At 61.5% G+C, this 17,762-nt stretch overlaps 1 protein-coding gene across 1 annotated transcript in view; it reads right to left on the bottom strand.

Annotated features, from left to right (window-relative positions):
- Positions 1-251: 251 nt before the first annotated feature.
- The window catches only part of ADAMTS7 (ADAM metallopeptidase with thrombospondin type 1 motif 7), a 42,534-nt gene continuing 25,023 nt past the window's right edge, over positions 252-17,762 (bottom strand). Inside the window, exons 18-24 of the mRNA XM_066196630.1 lie at positions 16,292-16,505; positions 11,898-14,066; positions 10,896-11,048; positions 9,843-10,016; positions 8,866-9,012; positions 7,936-8,095; positions 252-1,794 (exon numbers count right to left, since the gene is read on the bottom strand). Coding sequence (XP_066052727.1) covers positions 1,622-1,794; positions 7,936-8,095; positions 8,866-9,012; positions 9,843-10,016; positions 10,896-11,048; positions 11,898-14,066; positions 16,292-16,505 — 3,190 coding nt within the window. The 3' untranslated portion in view covers positions 252-1,621. The remainder of the gene's footprint in view (positions 1,795-7,935; positions 8,096-8,865; positions 9,013-9,842; positions 10,017-10,895; positions 11,049-11,897; positions 14,067-16,291; positions 16,506-17,762) is intronic.

Below are 17,762 nucleotides of genomic sequence, written 5' to 3'. Positions count from 1 at the left end.
CTACACGTGGAAAGGCACTGCAGGAGGGGCTCACCACACCCTGTGCCCCAAATAAACCGATTTGCAGAACTGATTTACCCCACCAACCCGGCTCCCGTTTTAACCAACAAATCCCCATTGCAAACAGCAGCTGTGAATGGTTTTCGGATGCAAACCGGTGGTTCCTTCCTGCTGCCAGTGCCTGAACCATCTCCAGTTAACTGAAAACCTTGGGAACTCCCCTCGGGGAGAGAAAATGTGAAACCCACCTGTTTCCTTCTGCAACTTTAATTTAACACGCTTGTGAGCTGTGGCCACGAGACCCCAACACAAGGGTTGTCCCTTTGCAGCCCTGGGAGGGTGACAGGCTGTGGGACAGACGGGGACAAGGAAACCAGGGCTGGACACAGGCTCTTGGACCATGAGAACTTTACACCACCTTGGAAGGGAATAAAGCGCCAACGGTGAGGTCATGGCTTGTGTTTTACATCCAAATCACACACAGGAACTTCCCCTCTCGGACTGAGTGTGGCTCCCCGGGTGCACCTGGAGCTCTGCAGCCCAGGACGGGCTCCAGCCCGGGGCAGGGAGGATTGCCCCTCGAGGTCCCCCAGGTTTTGGGCATTCCCCACAGCCTGAAGAGTAACAGGGAAAGGAATTCCTACCTAAACGCTCCTGCCCTGCTCCAGAGACCGACCTGCCAGCAAACCCTCCCCGGGACAGGGAGGGATTCGTTCCCACAGCGCTCTGGGAGCGGGCCAGGGGGCTGTGCCTCAGAGTAAATTGGATATTCTAGTTAAAAATCTGCTAACCTTAACAGAGGAGAATCTAGATAAGCAGGAAAAAAAACAGGGTTCGGCCTGTGAGGCCACAGAAAAACACCTTAACCAAGCATGACACTGCTACAGGTACAGAACAGAAATCCGGGGACTGCGCACCCGGCTGCCCACGAGGGAGGGGATGTGCCACTCACAGCCTCCCCCTCCTGCCCAAATGCACGCGAGGGAGCGAGCTGGGGGACTCCAAACCTCGGTGTCCCTGCCCTCTGCCCCAGAGGGGCACAGCAATGGCCTTGGGGAGGTGGGGTGTGGAGCCCTGCACGGCCCCAGCTGAAGCTGAAACTTTGTTCCTCTGCCCTGGCTCCACTTCTTAAATCAAATCTATTTAGCTTCAGTGCGTAAACATTTTAATGAAAGTTACAGGGATGGGTTGCCAGCTTCAAGTCCCTTAAAGGGGGAAAAAAAATAAAATAAAATCCCTGCCCCGAAGGGTCGGCAGAGCCGGTGGAATGTTGGATGCTCACCTCGGAGATACAAAAATAATAATAAAAGTCAAGGTTTGTGCTGGCCAGCCAACACCTGTGAGAGGCTGCAAACGTCAAGTGATAGCACCAAAAGCATTTCTGAGAGCTCTCCCCCGAATTATCGCTGCTCTCAGCTCCCCTTCCCCCGGGCAGGGCGGAGCGGCCCCGGCAGGTCCCGGGGGGTCGCTGGGGACAGCGGGACCCGCAGCCCGATGGTTTCAGCACCGTGAGAGAGCAGCACGACCTGGAGAGCCCGGGCAGCCCCGGGCTGCGGCAGAGCCGCCAGTCCTGACCCAGCAGCCACGCGGAGCCACCGCGGGCCGCCCGGGGACAGCGCTGTCACCTCCGCGAGAGGCGCTGGTGGCCGCGGCGCGGGCCGGCCGACGCCGGCAGCCCGTGGTGGCCGCAGCTGCGGCAGCACTGGAGGCGCACGGTGGGGAGGTGGCACCTGCCCAGCAGCCGCAGCGTCTGGCAGAAGGCGAAGGTCAGGCGGTCGCGCTCGCAGGGGACACCTGGAGGGGACAGGAGGGGACAGGAGGGTGTCAGCGTCAGCAGGTGTCCGGTGTGAAAACGCCCCTGCCCGTGGCACGTGGAAGGAGCCGATCCTTACGGTCCCGTCCAACCCAAACCATTGCAGGGTTCTGGCACTGGCTGCAGAGACGCGGCCAGAGCCCCCCAGGGCAGAGCCCTGCTGCCCCTGGGCACCTGGGCCACGTCCCACCCCCACAAAAACCACACCGGGGCTGCTGCCGCAGCTCCAGAGCATCCTCCCAGGGCGGTGACAGTCCCCGGGAACTGCAGGGGACAAACCCCCCGTGCTGACACCTCCTGCCACGTCCCACCCCCACAAAAACCACACCGGGGCTGCTGCCGCAGCCCCAGAGCATCCTCCCAGGGCGGTGACAGTCCCCGGGAACACAGAGGGGTACAGGGGACAAACCCCCCGTGCTGACACCTCCTGCCAGTCCCCAGTCCCCCCAGTGCCAGCACTGCAGCGCCAAGGTCACGATTCCTTTTTTTCTTTTTTCTTTGAGTTGTTTCGGTTATTTTGAGAACCTGCATCATCCGGGCGGCTTCCTGCAGGTGTCCCGCAGCCCTCAAAACAACCCTGGGGCTGCCCTGAGGACGGGCTTTGTTTTGGGAGCACAGCCCACCTGGGCGCAGCGCGGCAGCACAGACCCATCACCAAACACACGTGGCTCACAGGAACACAGGCTTGCTTTGTCTGAACTTTTGATTTCCTCCTCCTCTACTTCATCTCAGAGCAAGGCACGACCCCCTGAGCCTGCAGCTCCTCACCCAGCGGTGTAAGACTCGCCCAAATTACATCAACTCGAAAACCAGCCTGAGCTTCAAACCTGCGATTCCCATTTTACCTCCTGTACCAGGAATGAAAGCAAGTGACAGCTTTTCTCTGGGAAAGGGCAGAGTTGATGCACGCTGGGGCCAAGCCCCCCATTGCTTCTCTCCCTGGGCACCCTCCAGCAGCACCATGCAGAGCAGGGGCAGACACGGGGCGGGGAAATGGGCTTTTCTCTTCCTCAGGACACTTCTCTGCAGGGGAAACACGGCGAGCGAGGGCAGGGGAGCTGGGGCTGACCACTGCCCCCGGCCCCGTCCCCTCTGGGAACAAAGGCCGTGCCGAGGGAACGGCTGCTGCCCCCATTCCCACGGGAGGAGCCGAGGCAAAGGATGCGGCAGATGCAGAGCAGAGACTTTTCCCCCGGTTTGGGATTTCAGCCACGGCCCCCTTCCCCCAGCCCAGCAGTGAGGAGGTCACTCCACTGCTCCAGAATTTATTTTCTGGTTCCAGCTGAGGTATTTCCTCCCTGCCTCCCGAGCTGCAGCTCTCTGTGCCTGGCCAGAGCGTCCCCGCGCCCCCAAAAAGCGATTTATCCCTGCACTGCTGGATCCCACAGTGCTGACAGAGCGGGATCCAGGGGATCCCAGCCTCACATCTCACCTCCAGGCTGGGGATTTTCCCTGCCGGGTGAGCAGAGCAGGTGAGAAATCTCTGCACACCCCAGACCTGCTGCGAGAGCACCGGAGGCACTGGGAAAAGGGAACTGCTCGTCGGTGCTCTGCTCCAGGGTAATATTCCCTGGGAGCATCCCTGTGGCTCCACGAGGCACCCCCTGAAGCTCCGGGGACACCGGAGCACAGGAACACAGGTATTCCCATCTGGGGCAGGACAGGGATGGCCCAGCAGGGCTCCTGGAACACCTCAGGGGTGTCCCATGGGAGTGGGAATGAGCCTCCCATGGATGGGTGGGAATGTCCTGGGCACTGCTCTGCCCGGGCAGACCCTGCCCAGCCCCTCAGTGGCTTTTTTAACACTCGCAGCTTCCTAGAAAGTTATTTATGGATCACAACCAAGCTGCCTCCTGCCTCCCTTGGAAAGAGCTGAGAAGGCTCACACTGGGAGGCCGCTTTCCAGGCTTGGAGTGATGCTTTAGCTCTCCCCTGATCCCGTTCCAGGGGGTCAGCACCCCGGGCCCATCAGGAAATTCCTGTCCCTGCACCATGCCCAGGCAGCAAGGAGCCCACTGTGCCGGGGGGGACTGCTCCCTGGACACCTCCGCGCCCACAAAGGATGGGGTCACTGGGGAGAACAGCGGGGATGGGCTTGGGGACGGGGGAGAAGAGCCACCACCCTTGGCTGGAGGCTCTGCTGACCCTGCAGGAGACCCCAGGGGTCCAGAGCCAAACGACCTCACAGATCATAAAATATCCACATTGGAAGGGAGCCGCAGGGATCATCCAGTCCAGGTCCTGGCCGTGCACAGGACACCCCCACAATCCCACCCCACGCCTGGGAGCCATTTCCCAGCACGGCCTGAACCCCGGGAAGTCAATGGGAGCCGTGCAGGGGTTGAGTTCCCATCACTCTCCCAGACGCTGCTGCAGGCTCAGGGTGGATCTGTGCGGGGTCAGGCTCAGGTCTGAAGTCTTGGCCGAGCTTGTGATTCCTCCCCGGAATTTGGTCTTGGGCAAAGGAAGCCGTAACGAGCACTTCGTTTGTCAGCTCTTCGGAGAGGCGCCCACAGAACCCAGCCACTTCTCATTTCATCCTTCTTCTGCTCTTTCTTTCTATGAACTATTTTTTTACATAATCCTTGCACTTCATTTGGACACACGTTCCGGAAGTCCATGCCAAATTTTAGGCTAAAGAAATAGCTTAGAGCAGGGCTTTAAAAATCCAGGCTAAGTCAGCACATTAGAGGCTGAAAACCCCCACTTTTTTTGGGGGGGGGGGCTGTTTTTTTAGGTCGGCGTGGAAGTCGCTTTAAATTTCATTTAAGCTTCTGCCAGCCAGACCTAAGCTTTTACTTTTATTCCTGGGAAAAATAAACTTCCTGGAACACGTTTTGTTAAAACAAGGAAAGGTTGAGCTCGGAGCTGAGCTGGCAAATCCAGGGAATTAGGCTGCTGACCTCTGGCCCTGGGGATGCTCTCGGAGCCAGGGCCGAGTTTAACAAGTAAATTATCCCAGGGTCCTGCTCTGGGGCTGAGGCGTCTCCCTGTGGTCTCTGGTCAGCCTGATGGGATGTGTGGGATGTGTGGGATGTGTGGGATGGATGGGATGGATGGGATGGATGGGATGGATGGGATGGATGGGATGGATGGGATGGATAGGATGTGTGGGATGGATGGGATGTGTGGGATGGATGGGATGGGATGGATGGGATGGATGGGATGCATCCAGAGCCTGGCACTGACACAGCCACGGCTGGGAAAACTGGGAGAAACCCACAAACCGCACAGATTTCAGGTGTCAGCCCCGCTGCAGGCAGCATCTGTCTCCTGCATTCTATCAAAACAGGAGTCCTTTCCGGAGCATCCCTTTCCCACTGCCTCCTGTCGTTAATTAGCAGTTAATTAATTGCTCTCCGTGCCTCACTCAGCGGCAGCTCCTGGCCTCGCCACTTGGACAGGGCCTTACACGCTCAAATGACGGAGAAAATTGGGATTTGCTGCAATTATTTCCCACATGGATCCCTTGTGGACGAACCCTGTGACTTGCAGAACCACGAACAATTTCATTTCCTAGCTTGGAGCAGGCAGGAGCAGCACGTTTAATTGCCAATTAAGCTCGTGGCAACTCGAGATCCAGCCAGCCCCGGATAATGAGCTGGGAAAGGGCAGCAGTGAGGGGTGTCTGGGACTGACCCAGAGTGAGCAGAGCCTCCATTCCTCGGCCCCCAGGCACTGGTGCTCCCACAGACCCCACAAATCCCACAAATCCCCAGCAGGATCCCCTGTGCTGGCTGCTCCCAGGACCGGGCTCCATCCCACTGCAGTGTCCCAGGGGAGCTGCGCCACTTCACACACCCTTGTCCTCGAGCCAGGGAAGCCTTTACCTCATCCCTTTGGAATTCCCAGCTCCTGTGAACAGCTGTGTTTGCTGCTGGAGCCAAGAACTGGCCCCATCACCTGCCTGGCACCTGCCTGGGGCAGCGTGGGATCTGGAGAAACAAGGGAAGGGATTCATTCCATGGCACGGCCACGAGGAGCACCCCGGGCTGCCCTGCTCTGTCCTGGGCAGGGATGTGCCACCACCACCAGGACGTGCCCAAAGCCATGCCCGGCACCGCCACCACCCCGCAGTGACCAGCTGAGTGCCCAGCTCCATCCCCGCCCTGCCTCCTCCTCCTCCAGCACACAGCAATTCCCACTGTCTCATCTGCTGCATTAACTGCTGCAGGCCCTCCTGCAGACCTGGGGCTCAGCTCCTTCCCAAGACACCCTAAACAATTCCCAGATAAATGTCCCCAGCCCCTGGAGCATCACAGGGAGGCACTGGGGTGCCCAGGGCTGCCAGGAGCCATCCAAGGACACACTCACAGCTGGCTGCAGCTGTCAGGCAATAGCCACCTTCAAAAATAACCTCGGTGGAATCTTCAATTAATTTATAACCTGGCAACAGCTCAGGACTCTGCTTCTAATTAATCCCGAGCCCCTTTAATTGAGGAGCCGATGGCTGTGAGATGTTTGTGCTTCATCTGCTCCATCTCCACTCAAAATCCGTCTGATAATGCTTTGAAGGTTTAAACCCTGCCGGGGTTATTGGGAGTTCTGTGTCCAGTGAGGACACAGACCCAGCCCTGGTTCTGCTGGTGCCTCGTGCCACAGGGGGGAGAGGCTCCTCACTAAAACATGGATCGCTCCAGCCTGAACCCATCTTGTGCAGAAAAGATCCCTCAAAGCACAGGAAAGGGCTGGAATTAACATTTATGTCTTTCTGGGAGCCTTTGCCTGTGCATTTACACATCTGGGATTTCCTGCCATGTGAAAGTTTTGTTCCCCTTCATGCTTTGGCTGGAAACGTTTGTATTTCCAAGAGGCGTTTCCTGCCCTGGGCTGCAGCCAGAGCATTCATGTCATTTCTGCTCCAGGGTTTTACCATTTATTTGTGTGCTTCCTACACATCTCAGTGGTTATTCTGGTCCAGCCTTGGCTCCACAGCTCTCATCACCAAGCCTGGCATGGAAATTTTCCCCTGACCAAAACAACTGAACCGCAGATCGTGCCTCGAGCAGGGCTGACTCATCATTTCCTAAATGCCGGAGTGGCCCGTGGCCCTGCAAATGCTCCAAAAAGGAGCAGATTCATGGCTAAAAACATCCTCGTGGCCAACAGTTCCAGTGCCCAAATCCCAGTGAAGCAACGGCAGCGCTGCTGCCTGCTCTGGAATGGGTGTTAGGAGGGACACGCTGGGCACGGGACAAACACAAAGAGCTGAAAGGCTGGAATGGGTGTTCCAGGCTGCAGGGGGGACCTCGGGGATGTGTGGAGCAGCCACGGATCCGGCTCCTCCACCCCAGGCACCAGCTGCTGCTGCCCCCTGCCCCATCCCTCAGCCCCCCTTTGCCCAGCAAACCTCCTGCAGGCCCAGCAATACTTTCTAGAGGCCAAAGAGCTTTTCTTCTGCACAGACACATTGAAAAGATAAAGCTGGTAAGTGACTGGCACGCTGATACGGGTGACATCTAATCCCTCATTATATTGCCTCTCTGAGTGCTGTTAACCCTTGCAGCCCCAGATTCCTGCCTCCCCGGGAACTGCCTGGTGCTTGGGATGAATCTCTGGGAGCGGAGGAGGGAGAAGAAGCCAAGTGAGTGCCCGTGGTGTGGCCAAGCACCGTGGCCGCAGCCGGTAAATGACAAACAGGTCCAAACGGGGCTGGCTCCCTGGAGCACCTGCTCACACACACCTGAAGACGCTGGAGAACTGCTCCTTTACTCCATTTCCTGATGCTGGGCCCAGCTTGTTCCACGAGTCTTGTGTTCTGGGACTTCATCACTGAACAGCTTCCTGAGAGCCCCACCACTGGGTGTTCCCCCCTGCCCTCCTTTTCCTGAGAGCCCTGTTGCCTCCGGATGGGCTCCCTTCACCCCACAGGGTCCCTCGGGTGTCCCAGGGCTGGGTGACACTGCTGACCCCAACGAGCACATCCCAGCTCACATCCCTGCCGGCAAAACCCCGCTTGGCCCCTCGAGGGACGGATGCTGCGGACGTTTACAGACAGTCACGACATTCCCACTCAATTATCAACCAGCCAAGTCAGCCTTTCAGGACCCACGTAGGGAAGAAAGGCCGGCTCCGCCTGCCCGCAGCCCTCCCGCACCCTTTCCCAGGCCGGGGCCGCTCACCCGGCTCGGAGCTGGCGCAGTCCTGCGGGTTGCACTTCTGGGTGCTGTCAGGCCAGGGCTCGTGGTCGCACAGGCGGCTGTCCTCCTCGGCCACCCCGGTCCTGGTGTCCATGCACTTCACCTGGCGCCGCTGGATGCCCCCTCCGCAGGGAGCCGAGCACTGCGGGGCCGGGGGTCAGCCTGGGGACAGCCCCCGTGCCACCCCTGTTCCCTGCATGTCCCCGTGCTGTGGGGCTGGGGACAGCCCCCGTGCCACCCCTGTTCCCTGCATGTCCCCGTGCTATGGGGCCGGGGACAGCCCCCGTGCCACCCCTGTTCCCTGCATGTCCCTGTGCTGTGGGGCCGGGGGTCAGCCTGGGGACAGCCCCCGTGCCACCCCTGTTCCCTGCATGTCCCTGTGCTGTGGGGCTGGGGGTCAGCCTGGGGACAGCCCCCAGTGCCACCCCTGCATGTCCCCGTGCTGTGGGGCTGGTGACAGCCTGGGGGACAGCCCCCGGTGCCACCCCTGCATGTCCCCGTGCTATGGGGCCGGGGACAGCCTGGGGACAGCCCCCGGTGCCACCCCTGTTCCCTGCATGTCCCTGTGCTATGGGGCCGGGGGTCAGCCTGGGGACAGCCCCCAGTGCCACCCCTGCATGTCCCCGTGCTGTGGGGCTGGTGACAGCCTGGGGGACAGCCCCCGGTGCCACCCCTGCATGTCCCCGTGCTATGGGGCCGGGGACAGCCTGGGGACAGCCCCCGGTGCCACCCCTGTTCCCTGCATGTCCCTGTGCTATGGGGCCGGGGGTCAGCCTGGGGACAGCCCCCGTGCCACCCCTGTTCCCTGCATGTCCCTGTGCTATGGGGCTGGTGACAGCCTGGGGACAGCCCCCGGTGCCACCGCGGCCGGAGGGCGGTCACCCCCCATTCCCCGCAGGTCCCCCCGCTCACCTGGCCCCAGGAGCCCACCACCCAGGTGGTGCAGGGCTGGCTGTTGCAGGGCCGGGTGCTGTTGGGTCTCGCTGTCTCCTCGCAGCGCCCCGGCTCCGGGCAGGTCACCAGGCGCGCCTGCTCCCCGCCGCCGCAGGGCTCCGAGCACTGCGGGACAAACCGGGCAGGCTCCGTCAGGACCCCGGGCTGCAGCCCCTCTGCCCCACACAGAGCTGGGCGTCCGCACCGGGGGAGGAGAAGCTCCAGGGAGAGCTCAGAGCCCCTTGCAGTGCCTGAAGAGGCTCCCGGAGAGCTGCAGAGGGACTGGGGACAAGGGGGGGCTTCCCACTGCTGGAGGGCAGGGTTGGATGGGCGATTGGGAAGGGATTGTTCCCTGGGAGGGTGGGGAGGAGCTGGGCTGGAATCCCCAGAGCAGCTGTGCCCACCCCATCCCTGGCAGTGTCCCAGGCCAGGCTGGACGGGGCTTGGAGCCACCTGGGACAGTGCAAGGTGGTGATGCCTTAAGGTTCAGCCTTCCTGTGTTTCAGGTTCTGTGCCGCCCAGGGGTGCAGCCCTGAGCCTCCCATTCAGTGTCACTCAGCTCTGCACAGAGCAGGGACACAAAATACTCTTCCTGCTGAAGACCAAGGACAACTTTGAGCCATCGGCACAAACAAGGGTGGGCTGAAGGGAGGAACAAGGATGGGACCTCACAACCTGAAGCTGTAACTGGACAATTAAACCCCAACGTGCAAACGGACCAAAACTTATAAAAGTGGAAGACCCCGTGACCATTTTTGTGACCATTCTTAGTCCACCTTGGGTGCAGTCCCACCTTGGGCTTAGTCCACTCAGTCCCTGTCCTGCCCAAGGTGGATCCTAGAGGCCCTTCAACAAACACCTGCTTTACTCTCTAGCTCTGCCCAGCCTGTTTCAAGCCCACCTCCCCAAGGCACCAGGGGCAGGGGTTGGGGAGCCGAGCCCCCGGCAGCCCGTACCTCTCTCCAGGAGGACGTGTACCAGCCCAGGCAGGGCGCGGTGTGGCACGGCACCTGTGCCGGGGGCTGCCCCAGCCCCGCCCGGCAGTGGAAGGGCCGCAGCAGCCGCTGGTCCCTGGTGTCAACGCAGTGAACGTCCCGAACCTTGGTGCCCCCGCCGCAGCTCCGGGAGCACTGGGAAAGGACACAGCACCACGGTGGGAAAGGACACAGTGGGAAGGGACACAGCTCCACAGTGGGAAAGGACACGGTGGGGAGGGACAGCACCACGGTGGGGAGGGACACAGTGAGAAGGGACACAGCACCACGGTGGGAAAGGACACAGTGGGAAAGGACACAGCACCACGGCGGGGAGGGACACAGCACCACGGTGGGAAGGGCAGCATGGCCCGAGCAGGGGGAACCCCTGTGAGGATGGGAGGTGACCCCTGGGACGTGCTCTGCCTTGGAGTTGACACTCCACCTCCTTTCCCCTCTTGCTCCAGGCCGAGCTGGAGCACATGAGCAAGATGAGCTCGTCTGTGCAGCTCATCTGCCACTGCCACCCGTCTGGAACCAGCTGGATTCCAGCTGTAACAAGAGCAGTCTTCATGCCTTAAAGAACTGATGGTCCCAAGGGACAGCGACCACCCAGAGCAAGGAGGGCTGTCCCCCACCACCAAACCCACCGAATTCACCCAACTGCAAACACCCCCTGGCAGTGCAGAGTGGCCCGAACGCTGTCCAGAGGCTGGCAAACCACAGAACGGTTTGGGATGGACCTTAAAGACCACCCCGTTCCAAGCCGCTGCCATGGGATGACACCCGCCAGACCGGCCCCACCCAACGTGGCCTTTCACCAAATCCCTTTGTTTAGCTTTTGCAAATTCCTGACTTTTTCTACCAGCCCGAGAGCAGGAGGAACTAAAACACCGCGGGACGAGCGGTTTAAACCCTGTGGCGAGTACAAACTTTTAGCTACGTGAGCCACGGGGCGAGACCCCTCCCGAGGAGCAGCTGTGACCCCACGCCCGCCTGGCCCCGTGCGTTTTGGGGTCCCCGCAGAGCCCTTACCTTGCTCCAGCTGCCCACCCGCCAGGCCGAGCAGGGTCTGAGGGAGCACCTCCGGGCCGGGACGGGTCTGTCGGCGGCGGGACAGCCACCGTCGCTGCCGCTGCTGCAGCGCACCGGCCTCCACACCGCGCCCACGCCGCACGTGGCCGAGCACTGCAACACACGGAGCCGCTGCAGCCCTGCAGCCATGCAGCCCTGCAGCCAGCCTGCTCACCCCTGGGCACTCAGCTCCTGCCTGCCCCAGGGGCACTGGGAGGTGTGGGGTGGTGTGGGGACAGGGGTTGTCCCCTCTCAGCAGTCCCACATCAGGCAGTGCTCAGCCCAGGGGAGGAGGAGGAGGAGGAGGAACACGCTCCTCCAAAGTTCTGAGCCTCACATTAAGTGTCACTCAGCTCTCTTCACAGAGTAGGGAAACGAAACAAATCCTTTTCCAAATGGAGACCAAGGACAACTTTCAGGCCCAAAAACACAAGGAACTGTAGCTGAAGGGAGGGACAAGAAGGATGGGGCCTCACAACCTGGAGATGTAATTGGACCATTAAACCCCAATATGCAAATGGACCAAAACTTATAAAAACGGAAGATCTCGTGACCATTTGTCCATTTTGTGACCATTTTGGGTCCACCCTGGGTGTAGCCCTGGTCAGCCCCTGTCCTGCCCAAGGTGAATCCTAAAAGCTTTTCAATAAATATCTGCTTAACTCTCTGTTCCAGGTCAGCCTTCCTAAGGCACCACGGGTGGGACTAACCCTTCCTCTCCCTGCTCAGTGTTTGCTCCCAGGAGGATTCTCATGGGACCATCCCCCTCCCACAGGGGAAAAAGGGCCAGCACCCTGGGGCTGGGGGCCCCTTTAGCTTTTGGTTACCGGTTGTTTCCTAATTAGCACTAATGACCCCATCACCGACTGCTGCCAAGAGCAACGTCCCAGAGCCAGCCGGGACAGGGACAGCTCTCACAGCCACACTGGCCGTGTCACCCTTTTAATGGCACTCACCACGTACCTCACTCCAGTTCCCGACCTCCCAGCTGGGCTTGGCAGTGCCTGCTGAGCTGCTCGATGGTGGAAGCAGAGCCTCCTCCTCCTCCTCTTCCTCCTGCAGCCTCTTCTCCCAGAGCAGGGGGGGAAATGGGGTGGGCTGGGACAACTCGTGCCCCCCGGCACTGGAGGCAGATGTCCCTGGGGGTGTCCATGGTGTCTCTTGGGGTGTCCATGGTGTCTCTTGGGGTGTCCATGGTGTCTCTTGGGGTGTCCATAGTGAGGGCTCCCTCGGTGATGTCCCTGGGGGTGTCAATGGTGTCTCTGGGGCTGTCCATGGTGAGGGCTCCCTCGGTGATGTCCCTGGGGGTGTCCACGGTGAGGGCTCCCTCGGTGCTGCCCCTGGAGATGTCCCTGGGGGTGTCAATGGTGTCCCTGGGGCTGTCCATGGTGAGGGCTCCCTCGGTGATGTCCCTGGGGGTGTCCATGGTGAGGGCTCTCTCAGCGGTGTCCCTGGAGGTGTCTCTGGGGGTGTCCATGGCAAGGGCTCCCTGGGTTGTGTCTCTGGGGGTATCCATGGTGAGGGCTCTCTCAGTGCTGTCCCTGGGGGTGTCCATGGTGTCCCTGGGGGTGTCCATGCTGTCCCTGGAGGTGTCCATGGTGAGGGCTCCCTGGGCTGTGTCCCTGGGGCTGTCCCTGGCGAGGGCTCCCTCGGCGCAGTGACGCTGAGCAGGGTCCCATGGGAGGTCAGCCGGGTGTGGGGCGATGCCGGATCCGGGGGCTGGGACACCCCCTGTGTCCCCCATTCCCGGGGGGACCCTGCAGCGTGGGCAGGTGGGCCAGGAGCTGGGGCTGTGGGCACGGCTGGGAGCAGGGCACCCTGCCGGCTGGAGGGGAGCTGGGGGGCTGGTCCGGGCACGGCAGGGGACAAGGACACTGGGGGGGCTCCTGTGGCCACCCAGGGGGTCCAGGTGGGGGCTGTGGGGGTGTGCAGCCCTGCCCGGTGCCCTCCCTGCCCCACGGGAGCCCCATCGGCACCCGCAGGAGGGGGGCTCGGGGCAGGGTGGGGGCTGCCAGCACTCCCTGCCGCCCCCCAGCCCGGGGCCTGCGGGGTGGGCGAGGCAGGATCTGCCCTCTCCGTGCCGTGGGACTGCCCGCCCGCCCGCGTGTCCAACGCCGCCCGTGCCCCTCCCGCCCAGCCGTGCTGCCCCGTGGGCTGCGGGGCTGCACCCCGAACATCCCTGCCGATGGCCAGAGCCATTTCCCTGGAGTCCTCGTGGCCTGTCCCTGCAGACCCGGCCGGGCCGCGTCCCTCTGTGCTCGCCTGGGACACATCCCCAGCAGCACTGCCCCAGCCCGTGGGCACCGCACCAGCCAGGAGGGGACCCCAGGGAGCGGGGCCACCCTGCCCAAGGCTGCTCCTGGTGGGCACAGCCCCGGGGGGCTCATCCCAGGGCGGGTGGCCGTGGTTTGCAGAGCCGTGGCTCACCGAGTCCTGGGCAGGCAGGTGGGGCTCAGAGTGGGGCACGAGCACTGCATCCTCCTCCTCCTCAGCCAAAAAGCCAGGGGTGGTGTATCTGGGAGTGGCAGATCCCCCACGCTCGGGGGCCACGCTCAGGAGGTCGTTCGTGGCTAAATCCCCGGGCTCTTGGCGCACAGGAGCAGAAGCGTTTCCCTCCCGGGTGCCCGGCTGCTCCTGGCTGTCCCCTCCCGGCTGGGGGCTGAGCAGGGCCTCCGTGGGCAGCTCCCAGGGCCCCTCCGTGCCACCAGTGGCCACCTCTGCCTCCGGCTCCTGGCCTCTGGTCTCCTTCTCCGTGAAGGGGTAGTAAGACAGATCCTCATGGAAGTTGATGAAGTTGTAATCGTAGTAAAAGTCGTCCACAAAGACGTTTCCTTTCCTGGCTGGGAAGTCCTCCTCGGTGATGACATTGACGCCGTTGGGCTCGGGGACGTTTGGGATTAAGGGGTTAAATTCAGGGATGTGGTTGCTGGGGATGTAATGGATTTCATTAAAGACCTCCCTGCTGGAGGAGCCGCTGCCAGACCAGTCGCTGCTGTCCCATTTCTGGGGGCACCGTGGCAGGGAGCAGAGCCTCTCAGGGCCGGGTCTCTGGGCAGGGTCGCAGGCAGCCCCGGTGCTGTTGCTGCAGAGCACAGGGCGCCGCTGGGTCCCGTTCCCACAGGTCACGGAGCACTGGGAAGGGAACAGAGAGGGACAGGTCACTGGGGCAAGGCTGGGAGCGGTGCCCGTGCTCCCTCCGTCGGGGCTCCACTGTCCGCAGTGCTTTGGCTCTGTGTCACTCTGCCACCTCCCACCCGGGCCCCTGGGCAGCTCCTGTGCCAGTCCCTGCCGTGCTGGGGTGCAGATCACCCCAGTAAGCAGAGCACTACTGCCCTAATCGCCCTCTGGGGCTGCCCCTGTTGGAGACCATCCCAGAGCAGGGCTGTGGGCACTTTGCTCGGGGTGATCCCTGACCTGCACTCCAGCCAGAAGCGGTTTCTGGGAAGGGCAGGGGTGGGATGATCTAATAGGTCTTTCCTGTGGCCTCCTGCCATGGATTGCATCTCTTCTCCTAGAAGAGCGTTCTCTGAGGCCGGGAGGAACAACGTGGGTGTTGTCCGAGTAGGGAAAAAGCAAAGGTCAGGGAGGAGCTCTGCTGGGGACACACCACCCCCCCATAACGGGCTCTTTGACATGGGGCAGCACAACACAAACTGAGAAGCTGCAAAGGAGAACAGCAGCGTTTGCTGACGCATTTGGGCCTTGGAGCAATCTGGGCTCGTGGAAGGTGTCCCTGCCCACGGCAGGAGGGTGGAACCAGATGAGCTTTGAGGTCCCCTCCGCCCCAGAGCACCCCAGGATCCTCTGGTAACCCCACCAGGCGTTTCCAGGAGCTGGAATCAAACATTGCCACACACCAACACCTGTGAGAGGGCTGCAAGGAGCTGCTCCTTCCCCTGGGGTGGCACTGCCAAACCTGGGAGAGCAGAGGTGCTCCCAGCGAGCTGAAACTTCCCAGCAAAGGCCCCCAGCTCCATCCAGGAGATAACTCAGGCATCACAGTGCTTGCAGGGGGGAAGGAGGGAGGTTGTTTACCAAGGCTGGGTTGTCAGGGATGCAGATAAGGAGTGGGGGCTGCCAGGAGCCCCGTGTGGGAACACAGCGAGCAGGATGGAGGGTTCAGCCTTGGGCAAGGCTGGCTGGCACAGCGGGATGTGCTCCTGCCAGGACACAGCCACGCCGTTCGGGAGCTAGAGAACAACAACGCAGCCTGCTCACCGCACCAGCTTCTTTGGGAAGTCCCTACAGATGGATGCACAGTGCTAGGGGGTCCTTCTGGAGCAGCTGGGGGCCACCCAAGCCCCAGAGAGCCCCTCAGGTGTGGCAGTGCCAGGTGGGCACACGTGCTCCTGCCTGGGCTCTGCACGGACACAGCCACCCCACCCTGCTGCTGCTGCTGACAGAAGGAAATCCTGGGCAGCTTCCAAGCCCCTCCAATTCCCCTAATCACGGGGGTGGTGGAAATGGAAATGAAAGACGACTCTGCCTTTAAATGAAAGGACAGAGAAATTGCAGAACCTCAAAATCCCAAAGGCATTTCTCCTGGGCTCACAGATCCACCGGTGCCAACACCACCAAGAACAGCTGTGAGGGCTGGGGCTGGCCCTGCCCAGCACTGACCCACCAACAAGCCGTAATTTTCCTGTTAAACCATCGCATCCATCTTTCTCAGCCCTCAATTGTGGCTTTTGTGGGCCCCTAGAAAAATATTTCCAACTCGCTCTCATCTAGCCCTCAAATTCTCTGCTCCCGTTTGATTCCATTTGTTCCTTAGCAACAAGCTCTGTTCCCAGGCTCTCTCCTTTCTGTCTTGATATTTGTCTTCACCCTGAACACTTTTGGAAGGGCTGCTTAAATCAGGAGTTATCATTTTCTGGTCGAAACCCTCAGCCTGTGGTGGTTAAGCTGATTCACACAAACACAAAAATAAATCAAGGCTGCGCAGCGTGCCACCATTAATCACCCCACGGAATCATTTTGGGCTGGAAGAGACCTTGAAGATCATCCAGTTCCACGCCCTGCCACAGGCAGGGACACCTTCCACCCCTCCAGGCTGTTCCCAGCCACGTCCAGCTGAAAACCTCATTCCTGCCCCCCCGTGCCAAGCCCAAGTCCACCCTGGGTGAGGGAGCTGCAAAGCCCAGGGATGGGGCAGAGTCCCACTGCCCAACACTCCTTCCGAGCCCCGAGACCTCTCCAAGCGATGGAATTCCCACCCGTGGGAGCTGCTGAGCCCACATCCATGGATTCCGTGTGAGCAGGAGCGCGCCCAGGGCTCTCGGGCAGGCTCAGGTGTGTGGGGGCACCTGTCCCCAGCTCCCACCCCTTTGCACGACATCCCCAGTGCTCCCTCTCACCTCAGACCAGTTCCCCACGGCCCACGGGGAGGGACAGGGCACCTCGGGGTGACAGGGCGCGGTGGCAGCGGGCTTGGGCAGGTGCTGGCAGTGTGCTGGCTGCAGGGCCCTCTGCTCGTCCAGCCCCACGCTCTGGATGCACAGCACCGTCCTCTTCGTCAGCCCCGCCACGCCACACGAGGCCGAGCACGGCTGCCACTCACCCACCCACCACCTGCACACGGGGACGGGGACGGGGGAGAAGGAAAGGGGAATGGGAGAGGGAGAGGGGAGAGGGGAGAGGGAAAGGGGAATGGGGAATGGGAAATGGGGAAAGGGGAATGGGGAATAGGGAAAGGGGGAAAGAGAAAAAGGGAAAGGAGGAAGGGCAAGGGGAGAGGGAAAAGGAGAAAAAGGGAAAGGGGAAAGGGGAATGGGAATGGAAAAGGGAATGGGAATGGGAAAGGGGAAAGGGAAAGGAGAATGGGAAATGGGGAAAGGGGAATGGGGAATAGAGAATGGGGAATAGGGAAAGGGAAAGGGGGAAAGAGAAAAAGGGAAAGGAAAAGGGGAAAGGGGGAAGGGTAAGAGGAGAGGGGAAAGGGGAAAGAGAAAAAGGGAAAGGGGGAAGGAGAAAGGGGAAGGGAAAAGAGAAAAGATGTCAGCAAAGCAAGCGGCCGTGACCCAGGATCTGCCCCACTGCCCATCACGTGGGGCCACGGGGAAAGGAGGATCCCAGATGTGTCAGGCCAAGGTCTGGGAGCTCAGACAGAGGGTCAGCGATGGGACAGTCCCCGAGCTGCGCCAGGGCTATGTGCACACAGGCAGAGAGGAGCATCCTGCCAGGACGGGACCTCCCATGAGGCGCAGCCTGTGACCAGGCAGTGCCCCACTGCCCTCAGGGACCCCCAGGGATGCTGCCATGGACCAACACAGGGCCTGGGACACATCCCCGGGCCGAGGGAGAGGGGAGGGCAGGGCGGGGTCTCATCTGGCGGGGCAGGGTCTCTCACCCGGTGGGGCAGGGGCTCACCTGGCGGGGCAGGGGCTCACCTGGCGGGGCAGGGGCTCACCTGGTGGGGCAGGGTCTCACCTGGCGGGGCAGGGTCTCTCACCCGGTGGGGCAGGGTCTCTCACCTGGCGGGGCAGGGGCTCACCTGGCGGGGCAGGGTCTCTCACCCGGTGGGGCAGGGGCTCACCTGGCGGGGCAGGGTCTCACCTGGCGGGGCAGGGGCTCACCTGGCGGGGCAGGGTCTCTCACCCGGTGGGGCAGGGGCTCACCTGGCGGGGCAGGGGCTCACCTGGCGGGGCAGGGTCTCACCTGGCGGGGCAGGGTCTCTCACCTGGCGGGGCAGGGTCTCACCTGGCACGGCAGGGTCTCTCACCTGGTGGGGCAGGGTCTCACCTGGCAGGGCAGGGTCTCTCACCTGGTGGGGCAGGGTCTCACCTGGCAGGGCAGGGTCTCTCACCTGGCGGGGCAGGGGCTCACCTG

This window comes from Chamaea fasciata, unplaced genomic scaffold (assembly GCF_029207755.1).
Source record: "Chamaea fasciata isolate MVZ Bird 193981 ecotype frontalis unplaced genomic scaffold, bChaFas1.0.hap1 SCAF_14, whole genome shotgun sequence".
In the NCBI taxonomy this organism is placed as follows: domain Eukaryota; kingdom Metazoa; phylum Chordata; class Aves; order Passeriformes; family Sylviidae; genus Chamaea; species Chamaea fasciata.
Note: the sequence above shows the minus strand (reverse complement) of the source record. Positions and strands in the feature narration are given on the sequence as shown.